This window comes from Salvelinus alpinus, chromosome 32, assembly GCF_045679555.1.
Source record: "Salvelinus alpinus chromosome 32, SLU_Salpinus.1, whole genome shotgun sequence".
Classification (NCBI taxonomy): domain Eukaryota; kingdom Metazoa; phylum Chordata; class Actinopteri; order Salmoniformes; family Salmonidae; genus Salvelinus; species Salvelinus alpinus.
The window spans coordinates 26443300-26459191 of record NC_092117.1 but is presented as its reverse complement, the minus strand read 5'-3'; the positions used below and the strand labels follow the sequence as shown (position 1 = coordinate 26459191).

The window sequence follows — 15892 nt, the reverse complement described above, 5'->3', positions numbered from 1 at the left end:
GGATCAGATGATTGGTATACAGTGGATTCAGAAAGTATTCAGACCCCTTGATTTTTTTCCACATTTTGTTACGTTACAGCCTTATTCTAAAATGTATGTTTTTTTATCATGTCCTCATCAATCTACACACAATACCCCATAATGACAAAGCGAAAACAGGTTTTTAGAAATGTTTGCAAATTTATTGAAAATAAAAAAACAGAAATACCTTATTTACATAAGTATTCAGACCCTTTTCTATGAGACTCGTAAGTGAGCTCAGGTGCATCCTGTTTCCACTGATCATCCTTGAGATGTTTCTACAACTTGATTGGAGTCCGCCTATGGCAAAGTCAATTGATTGGACATGATTTGGAAAGGCACACACCTGGCTATATAACGTCCCACAGTTGATGAAAACCTGCTCCAGAGTGCTCAGGACCTCAGACTGGAGCGAAGGTTCACCTTCCAACAGGACAACAACCCTAAGCACACAGCCAAGACAATGCAGGAGTGGCTTCGAGACAAGTCTCTGAATGTCCCTGAGTGGCCCAGTCAAAGCCCGGACTTGAACCCGATTGAACATCTCTGGAGAGACCTGAAAATAGCTGTGCAGCGTTGCTCCCCATCCAACCTGACAAAGCTTGAGAGGATCTGCAGAGAATAATTGGAAAAACTCCCCAAATACAGGTGTGAAAAAGTCAAGGGGTCTGAGTACTTTCCAAATGCACTGAACAAAAATATAAATGCAATATGCAACCATTTCAAAGAATTTACTGAGTTACAGTTCACATAAGGAAATCAGTAAATTGAAATGAATTCATTAGGCCCTAATCTATGGATTTCACATGACTGGGCAGGGGTGCAGCCAGGCCCACCCACTGGGGAGCCAGGCCCAGCCAATCAGAATTCGTTTTTAGTTTGTTTTCCCCCACAAAATGGCTTTATTACAGACAGAAATACGCCTCATCTAGGCCACTTGTGCGTGGTACAACGATGATACATGTTCATCATTGGTGCAACAGGCTGAAAGTTGTAGACTATGGCGTTGTTTCACGTACACAGATCAATGGAGAATCTTAATTGAAAGTGAGACACCTATGCCTGTCCTTTTCAAGAGGAATGGTAATTTCGAGGATATAAAGCATGAAAATGAATTTATAAAATAACTCAGTGTTGTGGACACTAAAGATAAACACTAAAATATATATGGTGGGAGGGTGAGGGATAATTCCCCTTAGTCAACAAGTAGAAAAGGAGAGTTTCACATGCGAGCATGTGTTTCTGGGAGCAGAAGTGGAGGGTGTACACAGTTTATGTGCATAATGGCTTAATTCCAGGGTGGGCGGGGTGCTTGTAGTCAGGAGGAGGGGTCGGTCACTCCCCCTTGATGCTGCGTATGCAAATCACTTGGTTTTCCGGAGTTCCTTGAACTGTTCAGTCGCAGAATGATGGGGACCGCCGGGCACAAAAGGCACTATAAAAACGTGGAAAATAATAGGATACCTCACTCGTGAGTGTATTCAGCGTAATGCGCGGAAGAGGCAAGCGACGATACCGTTAATCGTGGGTGTTGATGTAAGTATTGTTAAGCTGTCTAATTTAGTTAGGTCATAGTTGCACAGTATACATTGTGACTTGCAGAACTACTTCGCATATACAACTCGTAACTGCATTTTTTTGGTACCTATTTTCTTGTGTAAGCCAGCTTTTGATGTGTTATAGCCTATTCCTCATCATCCTTATTTAATATGGAAAGGTCAATGGTTATTTTAATGCAGCGCGGATGATTTTATGGACCCTGTTCAATAAATATAAAACATTTAGGAATATGTAAACCTGCAAACCGAGTTGACGTTGTGTTTGTTTGAAGGGTTTCTTAGATGGCAATATGTTCTGAATTTAGGCTACTTTTTTTTTTTTTTTGCTCAATTGTTTTCGATAAGTAATACAATTTCCAATATAGCTTTTTGAACATGTATTCAATATTTAAATTGGCTGCTTTTCATAGGAAGAAAATCCAGCCTCCTTTGTTGTAGTTTATGACGCGGCTGTATGTCCCTTCCCTTGAAAGAGGCTGTGTGAATCACATAGCCCGAGGTGAGAAGGGATTCCAGAGGGATGGTGCTGAACTATTATCTGATGGAGCCCTCTGATGGAGCCCAAAGACGTTAAGAAAAACAATTATACTAAGAAAAGCTATTTACAGTAGGTCTTGTGATTTGCTTGTCTCTGAGATAAGCAACATTACTTGCATCTACAGAATATTCATATTACTAATTGACAAATATTATTGAAATCCCCATAACAATAGTATAACTGTCCCACCTCCATGTTTCCGGCATGCCAGAATCCATGGGAGTGGGATTGTTATTAGTGCCAGTGGAGAGAAATGTTGTGCTACCAAAAAGAGTTAAACTGGTTTGATCTGGTCAGTCAGGAAGCCATCCCCCATAGGTTGAGTGGCTTGAAAAGTGGCAATGTGGTGCCAGCAAACTGCATGGTGACTACTGAGTCACATGGAGAAACCACCAGCAAACAAAGGGGCCCCCTTGGATGGTAATAGTCCACTGTTTACTGGACTCTTCACACTCTCTCTTCTCTCTCTTTCTCTATCTACACTCACATTACATTTAGCAGACACTCTTACCCAGAGCAAGACAACCACATATCAAAGCCATAGTAAGGACATTTATATGTAAAAAGCCCAATGCACTTACATGTGAAGTTCATAGGAGTGTCAATATTTTTGAGAAATTAAAGCATATCTACATTTTTTCAACAATTTTCCATAGTAGAACAATTTGAATAAGCAAAGGCTTTTGGTCTTGTTTGGTGGTGGAGCTCATTAGAATAATAGACAGTGTGTAGAATAATTATCCACTTCACTTACTGTAGTTCTATAACCAACATATATTTTTTCTAATTCAAGGTGTCATCTCATAGCTGACACCCCATTATTTCTGCAGACGTCTTTGAATCTTAAAATGTGGTCACATAAAGAACCAAGGTAGTTTTTACTGTCATTCTGTTACCAAACTGAACCTCTGCACTGTTCTTCGAGTTCATTTGTTTTTGTCAAATTTTCAGTGGAAATTGTTCGAAGTAGTAATGGTTTGTTTAACTTTGAAATCAATGGTTTTTGTTTGGCATACATTATAAAGTGAATAAGTGGAGTCTCGGCGTCATTCTGTTACCGTGGAATTACCCAGAAGTAAAACATACTCAATAAATTCACCAGTCAGCCGCTAGTAAGATAAGACACGTGTTTCAGTGTCAAAAATGTTTGACCATTATAAATCCTATTTTCCCGCTATCAATAACTTTAACCCCCAAAACCCTAGACCTAACCCTTAAGCTTCAAATAGCATTTGAACAAATTCAGGACGATTTGAACAAGTTTTTGTTTTCCTACCTTTTCAGGAAATTCAGGTAAAGTGTTAGGACATATGGGGTCCTGATAATGTAGGAAAACAAGTACACACACACACACACACACACACACACACACACACACACACACACACACACACACACACACACACACACACACACACACACACACACACACACACACACACACACACACACACAATGAATGGATCCCACCCCTCTCTCTTTAAGGATGTAAATGCTATGCAAATGTTGGAATTGGAATTTAAAGAGCACATAAGGATTAACAGATTGACCACTCAGGTGGTCATAATGAGACATTTAACATGTCCTCCTGCAGTTATCAGTTATCTGACCACATCCCCGGGATGGTCTTGAACTTGACCTGATTAGTTTGGTCCCCATTTGTAACTTATATGACTCCTACTTCTCATCATCCTTATCAATGTGAATGTAAACATGACCATACAATTCTCACCACATATGGGTGTTGTTTGGGATGTTCCTAAGTGGCAGGGCCAGAGTGGCTGGTCTAGTGGGTCCATGTTTGACCCACCCTCGTAGTCTGAACAGCGTGCTACAGCTAGGGAGGAGGGAAACGTGACATAGACACGTTTTTTTTCTTCTTCAAATAACGGGGAGTTGTGTTGTTTTCAGCTACAATGTGTTGGAGCATATGATAGTCCCTCTCTCGGTGTCACACCAGAGCGCAGCACTGGAGAAAGGAGAATCCTGGCCTTTGTTTGGTTTTGTACGCTCCGTCTCCGTGCAAGGTTCCGCATCAACAACACGTCTTTTCTTCGCCTTACTGTGATCTCTAGTGGTCCATTGGGGTAGCCTTTTGTTTGGACAGTTTTTGTTCATATGTCCGCTAAAGATGCCGATGAAGCTGTTGCTAGAAAATGAAGATGTTGATTGTCAATTGAATTAGAGACCGAGACCTTGAAGTGATTCATTCCAAATGCCTTGGCCTTGTTTTGAGGCTGTATGTGATATAGTTCATGTTCATGTTTGTGGTCGAAATGGGTCATATCATTCCTATACAAAATTGTTTATCAAACATGTATCCATTTTTTTTTATTGTGACCTTACATCTGGCAGCAGATTTTCACCATAGAAACACCAACTGTATTGTAATAGTAAGTAACTACTAGGATGTGATATCAGACAGTTTTTTAAAACATTGTAAATGTCCTCTTGTGTTCTACACTGCCTTACCATAGACAGCTGCTCCCACGCCTGGTGCGGCAGAGAATAAAAGAAGGGGCCAACAGAGACAAGACCTGGAGTTGTGCGGAGTGTGGCTGGGTTTGGTGATCTTCCTGGAGGACGCATATTACCGTAACACAGAACAGCATAGGAGCCAGCCCCAGGACCAGAGGGGAAGGTAGCAAAAGAGAGGCCAGCAGCAGCAGCACGGCGGTGGCACAGAAGGAATGACACCAGAGGGGAAAAGTCCCAGAGGGGCACCGGTAGCCCCTCCTGATGGAGGCTGGGGATGGATGGTTGTGGCCGGCTGCTTCCTAGTCACCATCTGCACCCGTGCGGTCACTAGGTGAGCCTTTGGAGCTGTGTGTGTGTGTGTCAGAGGGACTATAGTCCTCAAATCAAATGTTATTGGCCACATACAGATATTTAGCAGATGTTATTGCGGGTGTAGTGAAATGTTTGCGTTCCTAGCTTCAACAGTGCAGTAGGATCTAACAATTCACAACAATACACACAAATCTAAAAGTAAAATAGGACGAGAGCAATGTCGGAGTGGCATTGACTACAATACAGTAGAATATAATATAAACATACGAAATGAGTAAAACAGTCTGCAAACATTATTAAAGTGACCAGTGATTCAATGTCTATGTACATAGGGCAGCAGCCTCGAAGGTGCAGGGATGAGTAACCGGGTGGAAGTTGGGGAATTGGGTGACACAAGGAGATTGAACTGAACCTTTCATAACTCCTCATTTGACATGTTTGTGACATCGTAGAGTCTCTGGATGTGTTTTGCCCTTGTTGTCTCTTTGCAGAGTATTTGCAAGGTATGTGTTTTGTCCTGACAGATGCTAGGCTCCCATGGTGAGGATTCTTTTGTGTGAAGATAGCTTTGGGATATTCCAGCGGACGGTTGTCGTTGTATGCAACATAAACTGAAATGAAATCAGACATGTTAATGTTGTTGTCCTTTCATCTGTTCCATGCATGTCAGGTGGCATCATGTTTCTGTATGATCAGTGTGATCTAACTATCTGTTTTGGGAACCAGCCAGGTTGTGATGAGCCAGCGATTCGTTTAGCCTTTTGTCAGTTCAGGTTAAAAAGGCATGCTTTTAAATCAGACACCGGGACACATAGTCAACGCAGGTTTGGTACCTATTGTGTGTTCCTGTTAGGTATTGTTGAGTCCCTAGTGACAGAAAATATTGTTTAGCATACAAATGCCACTTTTCATGTAGGTGAAGAAGTTACAAGGACTTTATGTATGTATTTCGTGTCACACTTTTAAAAAAGTCAGACTGGCTAGTAAGATGCTCTTGTTTAAGTTTGATTACTCTGGTACTTGGTAGGTTGGTGAATGCTGCGCTCCCCTGTGTTGGACTGTTCCTCCTTCTCTAGGTAGCTTAAGAGAGAGAATTAAAATTCCACTCTCCACATGTGCTTTGGTCACATGCCATAAGCCTTCACAGTGTAAAAAAAAAACCTTACATAATTTTTAAACGCTCAGCATGAACAAACTATACAGTCAGCTTAGGTTATTGGTTATTGGGTACCGAATGAATGGAACTACTGTACCTCAAACAATTCCTCAACTCTATTCCTCAACTCTCGATTCCTGAACTATATTAATCAAATCTATTCCTGAACTATTTTAATCAAATCTATTCCTGAACTATATTAATCAAATCTATTCCTGAACTATATTAATCAAATCTATTCCTGAACTATATTAATCAAATCTATTCCTGAACTATATTAATCAAATCTATTCCTGAACTATATTAATCAAATCTATTTCTGAACTATATTAATCAAATCTATTCCTGAACTATATTAATCAAATCTATTCCTGAACTATATTAATCAAATCTATTCCTGAACTATATTAATCAAATCTATTCCTGAACTATATTAATCAAATCTATTCCTGAACTATATTAATCAAATCTATTCCTGAACTATTTTAATCAAATCTATTCCTCAACTCATCCCGTATTTAGTGTTTTGATTTAATCGGGTTATTCTTTGGGGATTCATGTCAGTGCACTTAAATTCAGTCACTGGTCTTAATTTCTAAATTGTATCGACAAAGCTCATTATTGTGTCATTCACTGAGGATACAAACATTCAGAACACCTGCTATTTCTATGACAGACTGACTTGGTGAATTAAGGTGAAAGCTGTGATCTCTTATTGATGTCACTTGTTAAATCCACTTCAATCAGTGTAGATGAAGGGGAGGAGACAGGTTAAATAATAATTGTTAAGCCTTGAGACAATTCAAATCAAATCACATTTTATTTGTCACATACACGTGTTTAGCAGATGTTATTGCGGGTCTAGCGAAATGCTTGTGTTTCTAGCTCCAACAGTACAGTAATATCTAACAATTTCACAACAATACACACAAATCTAAAGTAAAGGAGGGGAATTAAGAATATGTAAATATTTGGGCGAGCAATGTCAGAGCGGCATAGACTAAGATACAGTAGAATAAGATAGCATACAGTATATACATATGAGATGAGTAATGCAAAATATGTAAATATATTAAAGTGACTGGTGTTCCATTATTAAAGTGGCCAGTGATGATTTCAAGTCTATGTATGTAGGGCAGCAGCCTCTCATGTGCTTAGTGATGGCAGAGACGTGGATTGTGTTTGTGTGCCATTCAGATGGTGAATGGGAAAGACAAAACATTTAAGTACCTTTGAACAGGGTATGGTAGTAGGTGCCAGGCGCACCGGTTTGAGTGTGTTAAGAACTGCAACACTGCTGGGATTTTCACGCTCAACAGTTTCCCATGTGTATCAAGAATGGTCTACCACCCAAAGGTCATCCAACCAACTTGACACAACTGTGGGAAGCATTGGAGTCAACATCCCTGTGGAACGCTTTTGACACCTTGTAGAGTCCATGCCCTGACGATTTAAGGCTGTTCTGAGGGCAAAAGGGTCTCAATATTAGGAAGGTGTTCCTAAAGTTTTTTACACTCAGTGTATATACTATGTCCATGTCAAATAATCCAGTCCAGTCCTATACCTGCATATATCCCGAAGAACAGTTTGCCAGTGTAATGTTGAAACTCACACTGTTCTTTCTCCTTTTTATTTTTAGATGTGTGTCAATCTTCTTTGTGGAGTTCCAGGTGCACTTTGGTCGGGACTACTCTGGCACGGCCTGGATACACTCGCTAGTCGACTGCACCACCTTCCTCTTTGGTGAGAGTCAGCCATGACTAGAGGATTTCCTTACCAGCAATTTGAACACCTTGAGTGTCCCTTTTTATTCAATGAAACTGTATTTATGTATTTATTGTCTGGGTTTGATTAATTCTCAAGCTATTTATAATTATCTCTGGGGCCTGAGGAAATTCTACCTCCATAGATTCTGTTAGCTATAAAAGGAGCAGAAACAGATCCACAAGCATAAAAGCACAGTTTAAGTGTACTAGTAGTGCACTTTATACTCACAATAAATTAAAAAGCAATATATGCCCCTAATAATTCTGATTGGGAGGTAGCATATTATGATAAGAAATACCCGAACATACGCCTTTCCTTATCAGGAAATGGCAAATCTTGATGCATCTGATGTGTAACACAGAAATCCGGACCCAGTTCTCCTTGCATGAACATTATGCTGTGATTAGGACTGCCCAAGGAGACCCCAAATAACTAATTTCTGAAGAAGAAAAAAAGATAGTTTACTTCCCGACATAATAGACACTGTATTATAAAATGTGTGGTTTGCATCACCTCTTATATATCACATGAACATTTCAAGTGACGACACTTCGCCAAAAATGAATATAATTCTTAGAAAATTTACTCAGGCGTCTCTGGACATATTATGAGCATTTTGCATGCATTGAATCCCAGACATGCACATTTTGACAAATACTAGACCTTGGGAGGAGCAGATTTCCGTTTTTACAGGCTGGTGAAATCAGCCATTTTCATGTGTAATTACAAAGATCGGCCACCAGGTTGTGCCAAAAGTGTTTATTAGGATCTCTTTGTTTATTAGGATCTCTTTCAGCCCAATTCTGATCTTTTTTCCACACTAATTAATCCTTTGATCAATCAGATCTTTACACATCAGATATTTTTTGAGCTGATCTGATTGGCCAAAAAAACAATTTGTGAAAGAAATATCAGAATTAACCTGAGTTCTTAAAAATAGTGTTTTCTTTTTATGTATTGTTCATATACAGATAATTTACCAGGTGTTTAAAAACATTGTGGCATAAGACATTGTGACATATATAAGACATCGGGCTTTAAGGGTGAAAAGGAAAACAAACCGATTCACAAGCACAAAACCACACACTAATTCAGATTAGTACACAGCATACAGTGCATTTGGAAAGTATTCAGACCCCTTGACTATTTCTACATTTTGTTACGTTATAGCCTTATTCTAAAAATGATAAAATAGTTTCCCCCCTCATCAATCTACACAAAATACCCCATAATGACAAAGCAAAAACAGTTAAAAAAACAAACATTTTTGCAAATGTATTAAAAATGTTAACTTAAACATGACATTTACATAAGTATTCAGACCCTTTACTCAGTACTTTCTTGAAGCACCTTTGGCAGCGATTACAGCCTCAAGTCTTCTTGGATTTGACGCTACAAGTGTGGCACACCTGTATTTGGGGAGTTTCTCCCATTCATCTCTGCAGATCCTCTCAAGCTCTGTCAGGTTGGATGGGGAGCGTCGCTGCACAGCTATTTTCATGTCTCCTCAGAGATGTTCGATCAGGTTCAAGTCTGGGCTCTGGCTGGGCCAATCAAGGACATTCAGAGACTTGTCCCGAAGCCACTCCTGCATTGTCTTAGCTGTGTGCTTAGGGTCGTTGTCCTGATGGAAGGTGAACCCTTGCCCCAGTGTGAGGTCCTGAGCACTCTGGAGCAGGTTTTCATTAAGGATCTCTCTGTACTTTGCTCTGTTTATCTTTCCCTTGATCCTGACTAGTCTCCCAGTCCCTGCAGCTGAAAAACATCCCCACAGCATGATGCTGCCACAACCATGCTTCACCGTAGGGATGGTGCCAGGTTTCCTCCAGATGTGACTCTTGGCATTCAAGTCAAAGAGTTCAATCTTGGTTTCATCAGACCAGAGAATCTTGTTTCTCATGGTCTGAGTCCTTTAGGTGCCTTTTGGCAAACTCCAAGCGGGCTGTCATGTGATTTTTACTGAGGAGTGGTTTCTGTCTGGCCACTCTACCATAAAGGCCTGGTTGGTGCAATGCTGCAGAGATGGTTGTCCTTCTGGAAGGTTCTCCCTTCTCCACAGAGGAACTCTGGAGCTCTGTCAGAGTTACCATCAAGTTCTTGGTCACCTCCCTGACCAAAACCCTTCTCACCCAATTGCTCATTTTGGCCGGGTGGCCAGCTTTAGGAAGAGTCTTCTTCCATTTTAAGAATGATGGAGGCCACTGTGTTCTTGGGGACCTTCAATGATGCAGACATCATGTCCAATCAATTACATTTACCACAGGTGGACTCCAATCAAGTTATATAAACATCTCAAGGATGATCACTGGAAATAGGATGCACCTGAGCTCAATTTCAAGTCTCATAGCAAACGGTCTGAATTTTTCTGTAAATGTGATATTTCGTTTTTTTAACTTGAAAAAATGTCTAAACCTGTTTTTGCTTTGTCATTATGGGGTATAGGGTATTGTGTGTAGATTGATGAGGAAAATGCTTTGTTTAATCCATTTTAGAATAAGGCTGTAAAATAACAAAATGTGGAAAAAGGGAAGGGGTTTGAATACGTTCCAAATGCACTGTTTATGCCCAATAACCTCAAAAGAACATGTGCCCTTAATAAGTAAGATTAGAAGATGGACCATTATGATAAGTTGTCTTCCCAAACCTTTGCCTTTCCTAATCATGACATGGCAATCTTGATACACCTGCTGTAACTTTGCAAAAGGAAATGACATAATCTGGAACATTGACATGATGATCAGATGATTACATGAAACGATTTGACCAGCAGTCTTCACCTGATTTTAGTACCCCTCAGCTATTGTAAAAGTTGTGTGAGGGCTGTCTGGGCACATGCAGTGTAGTCTGGGCAATCCCCAGGAGTGACTTTGGAATCATGGGGATAAGTGGAGGTCGGTGCTGTGATAGAGACTGACACATTCAACACCGGCTTGCACTCTCTTGCTAGTATCTATCTGATCTAGGGTGTAATCATTAGTCCAACAGTTGCAAATCTGAGTTTCTGTTGGGCAAATTCAGGTATGTTTATCCCCTTTTCGTTCCATTTGCTTCCGTTTAAGAAACGTTTTTCAACAGAATCAGCAGAATGAATACACCCTTGATCACACGCAGACAGTTCACTTTCATAGCAGCCACATAAACAGCATGATCACTTTGCTCGTTGTGTATATATAACTCCTTCTCGCAACTATCTATGCGCTCTCCTCTCACCTTTCCCCTTCACAACACATCAGCTGTCAGTGACCAGGCAAAAAAACCTTCCCAAGTCAAACCATATCATGACTGCTAACCGCTACACACAGCCTACATTGTCATAGTCAACATAGCTACTAGAACTAATGCGTTAGTAACCCCACTACAATTATCCCGTGTGGCTCAATTGGTAGAGCATGGTTCTTCCAACACCAGGGTTGTGGGTTTGATTCCCACAGAGGGACCAGTATGGAAAGAAAAGTATGAAAATGTCTGCCCTCACTACTGTAAGTTGCTCTGGATAAGAGTGTCTACTAAAATGTAAAAAATCATGCAGTGCAGTTTAGTAGTTACATTGGCAGGCCCTGGTGGCAATAAATGAATAAATGCTTACCTTGACTTGGAAGAATCCCAGTGTTGGATAGTCAGCTAGCTAACATAGCATCCCTCTCTGTTTGAGTAGGCTAAACTAGCTAGCTAAGTGAACATTTAAAAAAATACAACGAAATATCTGTCTCTTCATTTGTTCAACTATTGTCTTTCTCTCTCTTTGAGTCAACTACTCACCACATTTTATGCACTGCAGTGCTAGCTAGCTGTAGCTTCTTCTTTCAGTACTAGATTCATTCTCTGATCCTTTGATTGGGTGAACACCATGTCAGTTCATGCTGCAAGAGCTCTGTTACATTGCAGGACGTCCTCCGGAAGTTGTCATAATTACTGTGTAAGTCCATGAGTTTCCTAGGTTTTGTATTGAAGTCAATGTACCCCGAGGAGGACAGAAGCTAGTGCTCTTCCAGCTGCACCATAGTGCTACCCAGCAGAGTGCTGTTGAGGCTACTGTACACCTTCATTGCAAACCAGTGTGTTTTAATCAAATATTTGGTGACATGAAAATATTGAGTATAGTTTTATCTAAAAAGGATAACTTTAAAACATTTTTTTCACTATTTGTATTTTTATGAAATTCACTGTGGAGGATGGTCCTCCCCTTTCTCCTTTGAGGAGCCTCCACTGATGGGGACTCCACAGCCCCTTGGAAACAGCTGTTGATGATAAGAGATATAGGGAAAGATAATAATGTTTTTAGCCATATTGAGACTAAACTCTCTTTTGAAAATGAGCTGTGCACAATACAAAAATGAACACATCAATAGGCAATTATAGATAACCATAAATATAGACATTAAATACACATTAAGATACAAAACACAGTCAATTAAAACAAACACATTCTTCATTATAAAAATCCTCTCTCAGCTGTATGACTTGCCCTGGGGACACAAAAGTATCCAATCGAAAGCTAGTTTGTTTGTTTTGCCACTTAGGTTGTTTTGAACAGGGTGGTATCCATCCTGATGCACTTTTTACTGATATTTAAGGATTTACATCAAATAATTCAACTTGGCCCCGATTTATCATTCGCCTGGACTTACATAACATCTGTACCAGAGTTTGTTTGACTTTTACAAGTGGTTGTTTAATGAACCACTCACAATTTCACTGTACTGGCTGTGTGTTCTTAGACTTGCATGGCTTAATCTTTGAGTCAAACATTTACTACTGGCCTGCTCTGAACTTTCATGTCAATAACCGACTCGATGTGTATTACAGTGGATTGAGTCTCAACTACATCCCATCCAAGCGATAAGTCTGTCACATTTTCCTCTTGATGTGAGGATGATAACTTTGTCTATGTATTGTTTTTTCCCAGCTCCTCTTGGCAGCTTCATCGGGAACCGTCTGTCCACCCAAGCCACTGTGATCATGGGAGGTGTCCTGTCCTCTGCCGGCCTGATCCTCAGCTCCTTTGCCACCAGTCTGGAGTACCTCTACCTCACCCTGGGCGTCCTCACAGGTATGCCCCTGTCTCTCACTGGAGATGTCATCACATTGTTTTTAGGACTTTGGCACAAGAGGATGCTGTTGCATTATGGATACTTGTGTTGAATCTAATGACAGAACGCAACTGCAGCTGCCATGACTCCATCCCCAACTCTCTTCTCGTAGGGTTGGGATTTGCCCTCAGCTACACTCCAGCGGTGGCCATGGTTGGGTCCTATTTCAACGAGAGGAAAGCACTGGCCTATGGGATGGCAATGTCTGGGACTGGGATTGGGACCTTCATCCTGGCACCTGCTGTGCATCTCCTGATTGAACATTACTCCTGGAGGGGGGCCTTGCTGATTCTGGGAGGGTTTGTGTCCAACCTGTGTGTCTGCGGGGCCCTTATGAGGCCCCTGGTGCCTAAAGGTAGAGGACAGAGGTGGCACAAGACAGCAGAGCTTGAGAATGGGTATGCCATCCCACCGGTGGATGCCAAGCTAGCAGAAGGGAAGGTAATGGACACAACACTTCCAGGCTTAAAGCCGTTGGACCCAAATACAGAGGTTGTGAATGTAACAGATGTTAAGCTTGAAACTGATAAACTTGCAGAAATTAAACTCACTGAAATGAAACTAGCAGAGGCACTCCTTGCGAATGTACAACTAGCTGACTCGAGGCTGGCAGACATGACGATAGTAGAGGGCATGGTTGTGAATGTGAATAGCGTGCTAACAGAGAAAATGCTTGAAGAGATCAAGCTAGCGGATCAAAATCTAGCCAACGGGAAGCTGAAGGACATTAAACTAATGGAGAACCTTGTCATCGGTAGCCAGCTTGCTGATGTTAAGCCTGTAGACACAAAGGTTGCCGATGCAAAACTAGCAGAGTTAGTAGATGCCAAGGTTCTGGCTGGCCTGGCTGCCCCTGGGCCAATTGGTCCCCTGGCGGGGCCTAAGCTGGGAGGGTGCCTCTGTCTTCAGTCAATGGAGGAGTTTAGCTTCCTGCTGATGCCTGACTTCATGCTGCTGTCCGTGTCCTTCCTGTTCCTGGCGTACGGCTGCAGTGTGCCCTTTGCCTACCTGGTGCCTTATGCCCTCAGTGTGGGCGTGGAGCACCAGCAGGCTGCCTTCCTCATGTCCATCCTGGGGGTCACCGGAATCGTAGGAAACATCACGTTCAGCTGGCTCACTGACAGGAAGTATGTTACATATAGAGAATAGTTTTCACCCCCCCACACACACATTTTCTATAGCATCACCCAAATAGACTGTAGCCATAGTCAAAATATTTGTCATGATGCTTTCAAAACTATGGTCTTGGGCCTGTCACACACTGTATGGCCACATTCTCTAGTGTTGTAACATACTGCCAGCTGTAACATACTGCCAGCTAAGTCTGCGTTTCCCTCTTGTAGGTGTGTGAAGAAGTACCGGAAAGTGAGCTTCATGTTTGCTGTGGGTATGGAGGGTCTCTCCTGCCTCCTGATTCCTCTGCTACGTTCCTTCACCCTGCTGGTGCCTTTCTCCATGCTCTATGGCTATTTTGATGGTGCCTACTCTGCCCTCATACCAGTGGTGACGTCTGACTTGGTGGGCTCATCGTACCTATCCTCAGCCCTGGGTGTGGTCAACTTCTTACATGCCATACCCTACCTGGTTAGCCCACCAATAGGAGGTGAGGATGAGGAGAGAACACCTCAATACTAACACACATAGTGCATGTACATACACAATTTTCAAATTGCACATCTTGATTCTGAATATCATGATTCCATCGTTCTCAGTATGTTATAGTCTGTACTTTGTTGTTGGTATGAAACTTCCTGTTGAAATTCCCAGCCTAACTCTTTCTCTTGGTTTCAGGCTGGTTGGTGGACTGGACTGGTGACTATACTGCAGCATTCTTCCTCAGTGGATTCTCTCTTATCCTCAGCTCACTCTTTCTGGCTACTGTCATGCTGATCCAACGATGCTGGGGACCACAAACATTCTCCACCAGCGATGCCGATTCAACGTTCGCCTCCTTGAAGAATGGCCAAATGGATCTACCGACGTACAAGGCAGCACATGACGAACCAAAGCTAGCAGGGACCGTCCCTGCATGTTGAGACATTTTTGTAAGCATTTTTTATTGAGTGAGTGGATGTTACTGTAATACCAAAGTGTGTTGTTCCTTAATGGAAGCAAAACAATAATGTTCCAGGAACAACAAAATGCAGTTATTCCTGTCAACGTGAACTTGTGAAAATCCTATAACACCATCACAAATTCTGTGTTGATTACCAGTCAGGAAAAGTTACTCTATTTTTATTTTTTTTAAATAAAAGTTGATTAAGAATTGGTGGCTCTGTAGAATAACACATCACTTAGTACCAGTGTTTGTTTGTTTATTATTTTGAAGATTATGACTACATTAAACATGCAATGTAACACCAAAGTTATGCAATAATAACATATACATTTGTGTATAACATTAAATAGATTGCACTAAAATTCACTGAAGAGAAGCTATTTGTACTGGGCATTTCCATGTAAAAGGACCCATGAGCACCAACATGTGAAGTGCATGGGAGCATGTCAAATGAAAGCTAAGAGTCTATCTTTTTGAGAAAGTAAGGCATATTTACGTTTCCAACCATTTTCCATCCTAAAAATCAGCAAAGGCTTTGATTTCTGGTCAGATGGAAAAAGTCTTAAAATGTCTTAGAAATACTGTGCATCAAAACACAGAATCTGAACCAATCATAGACATCTATGTTTCACAAGTTTGGACATCACAGTACAGTGAAGCACAGTAGAGTACAGTACCGAAAAGTATAGTTCGGTACAGTAGAGTACACTATAGTCTACTCTAGGACACTATAGTATAATATAGTATAATATATTGAACTGTACTCTACTGTGCTGTACTGTGATGTCCAAACTTGTGAAACATAGATCTCAGTGATTGATTCAGATTTGGTCTGGTCCAGACCAACCAAATGTTGTCTTGTTTGGGGGCAGAGCTCCTTAGAATAATAGCCAGTGTGTAGAATAATACCCA

At 41.2% G+C, this 15892-nt stretch overlaps 1 protein-coding gene across 1 annotated transcript; it reads left to right on the top strand.

Moving 5' to 3' along the window:
- Positions 1-1412: 1412 nt before the first annotated feature.
- Positions 1413-15629, top strand: LOC139562414 (monocarboxylate transporter 12-B-like). Its single transcript, XM_071380113.1, has 7 exons — positions 1413-1557; positions 4596-4927; positions 7704-7807; positions 12738-12881; positions 13034-14048; positions 14265-14524; positions 14713-15629. Exons 2-7 carry the CDS (start codon positions 4809-4811, stop codon positions 14955-14957), a joined length of 1887 nt encoding a protein of 628 aa, XP_071236214.1. The 5' UTR covers positions 1413-1557; positions 4596-4808; the 3' UTR covers positions 14958-15629.
- Positions 15630-15892: the final 263 nt, after the last annotated feature.

What these genes read in the sequence shown, in the direction of transcription:
- LOC139562414 (XM_071380113.1), top strand. Translation starts at nt 4,809, where the DNA reads ATGACACCAGAGGGGAAAAGTCCCAGAGGGGCACCGGTAGCCCCTCCT. An exon ending in CTGCACCACCTTCCTCTTTG is followed by an intron (nt 7,808 to 12,737) that starts GTGAGAGTCAGC and finishes GTTTTTTCCCAG; the next exon opens with CTCCTCTTGGCAGCTTCATC. An exon ending in AGCTGGCTCACTGACAGGAA is followed by an intron (nt 14,049 to 14,264) that starts GTATGTTACATA and finishes TCCCTCTTGTAG; the next exon opens with GTGTGTGAAGAAGTACCGGA.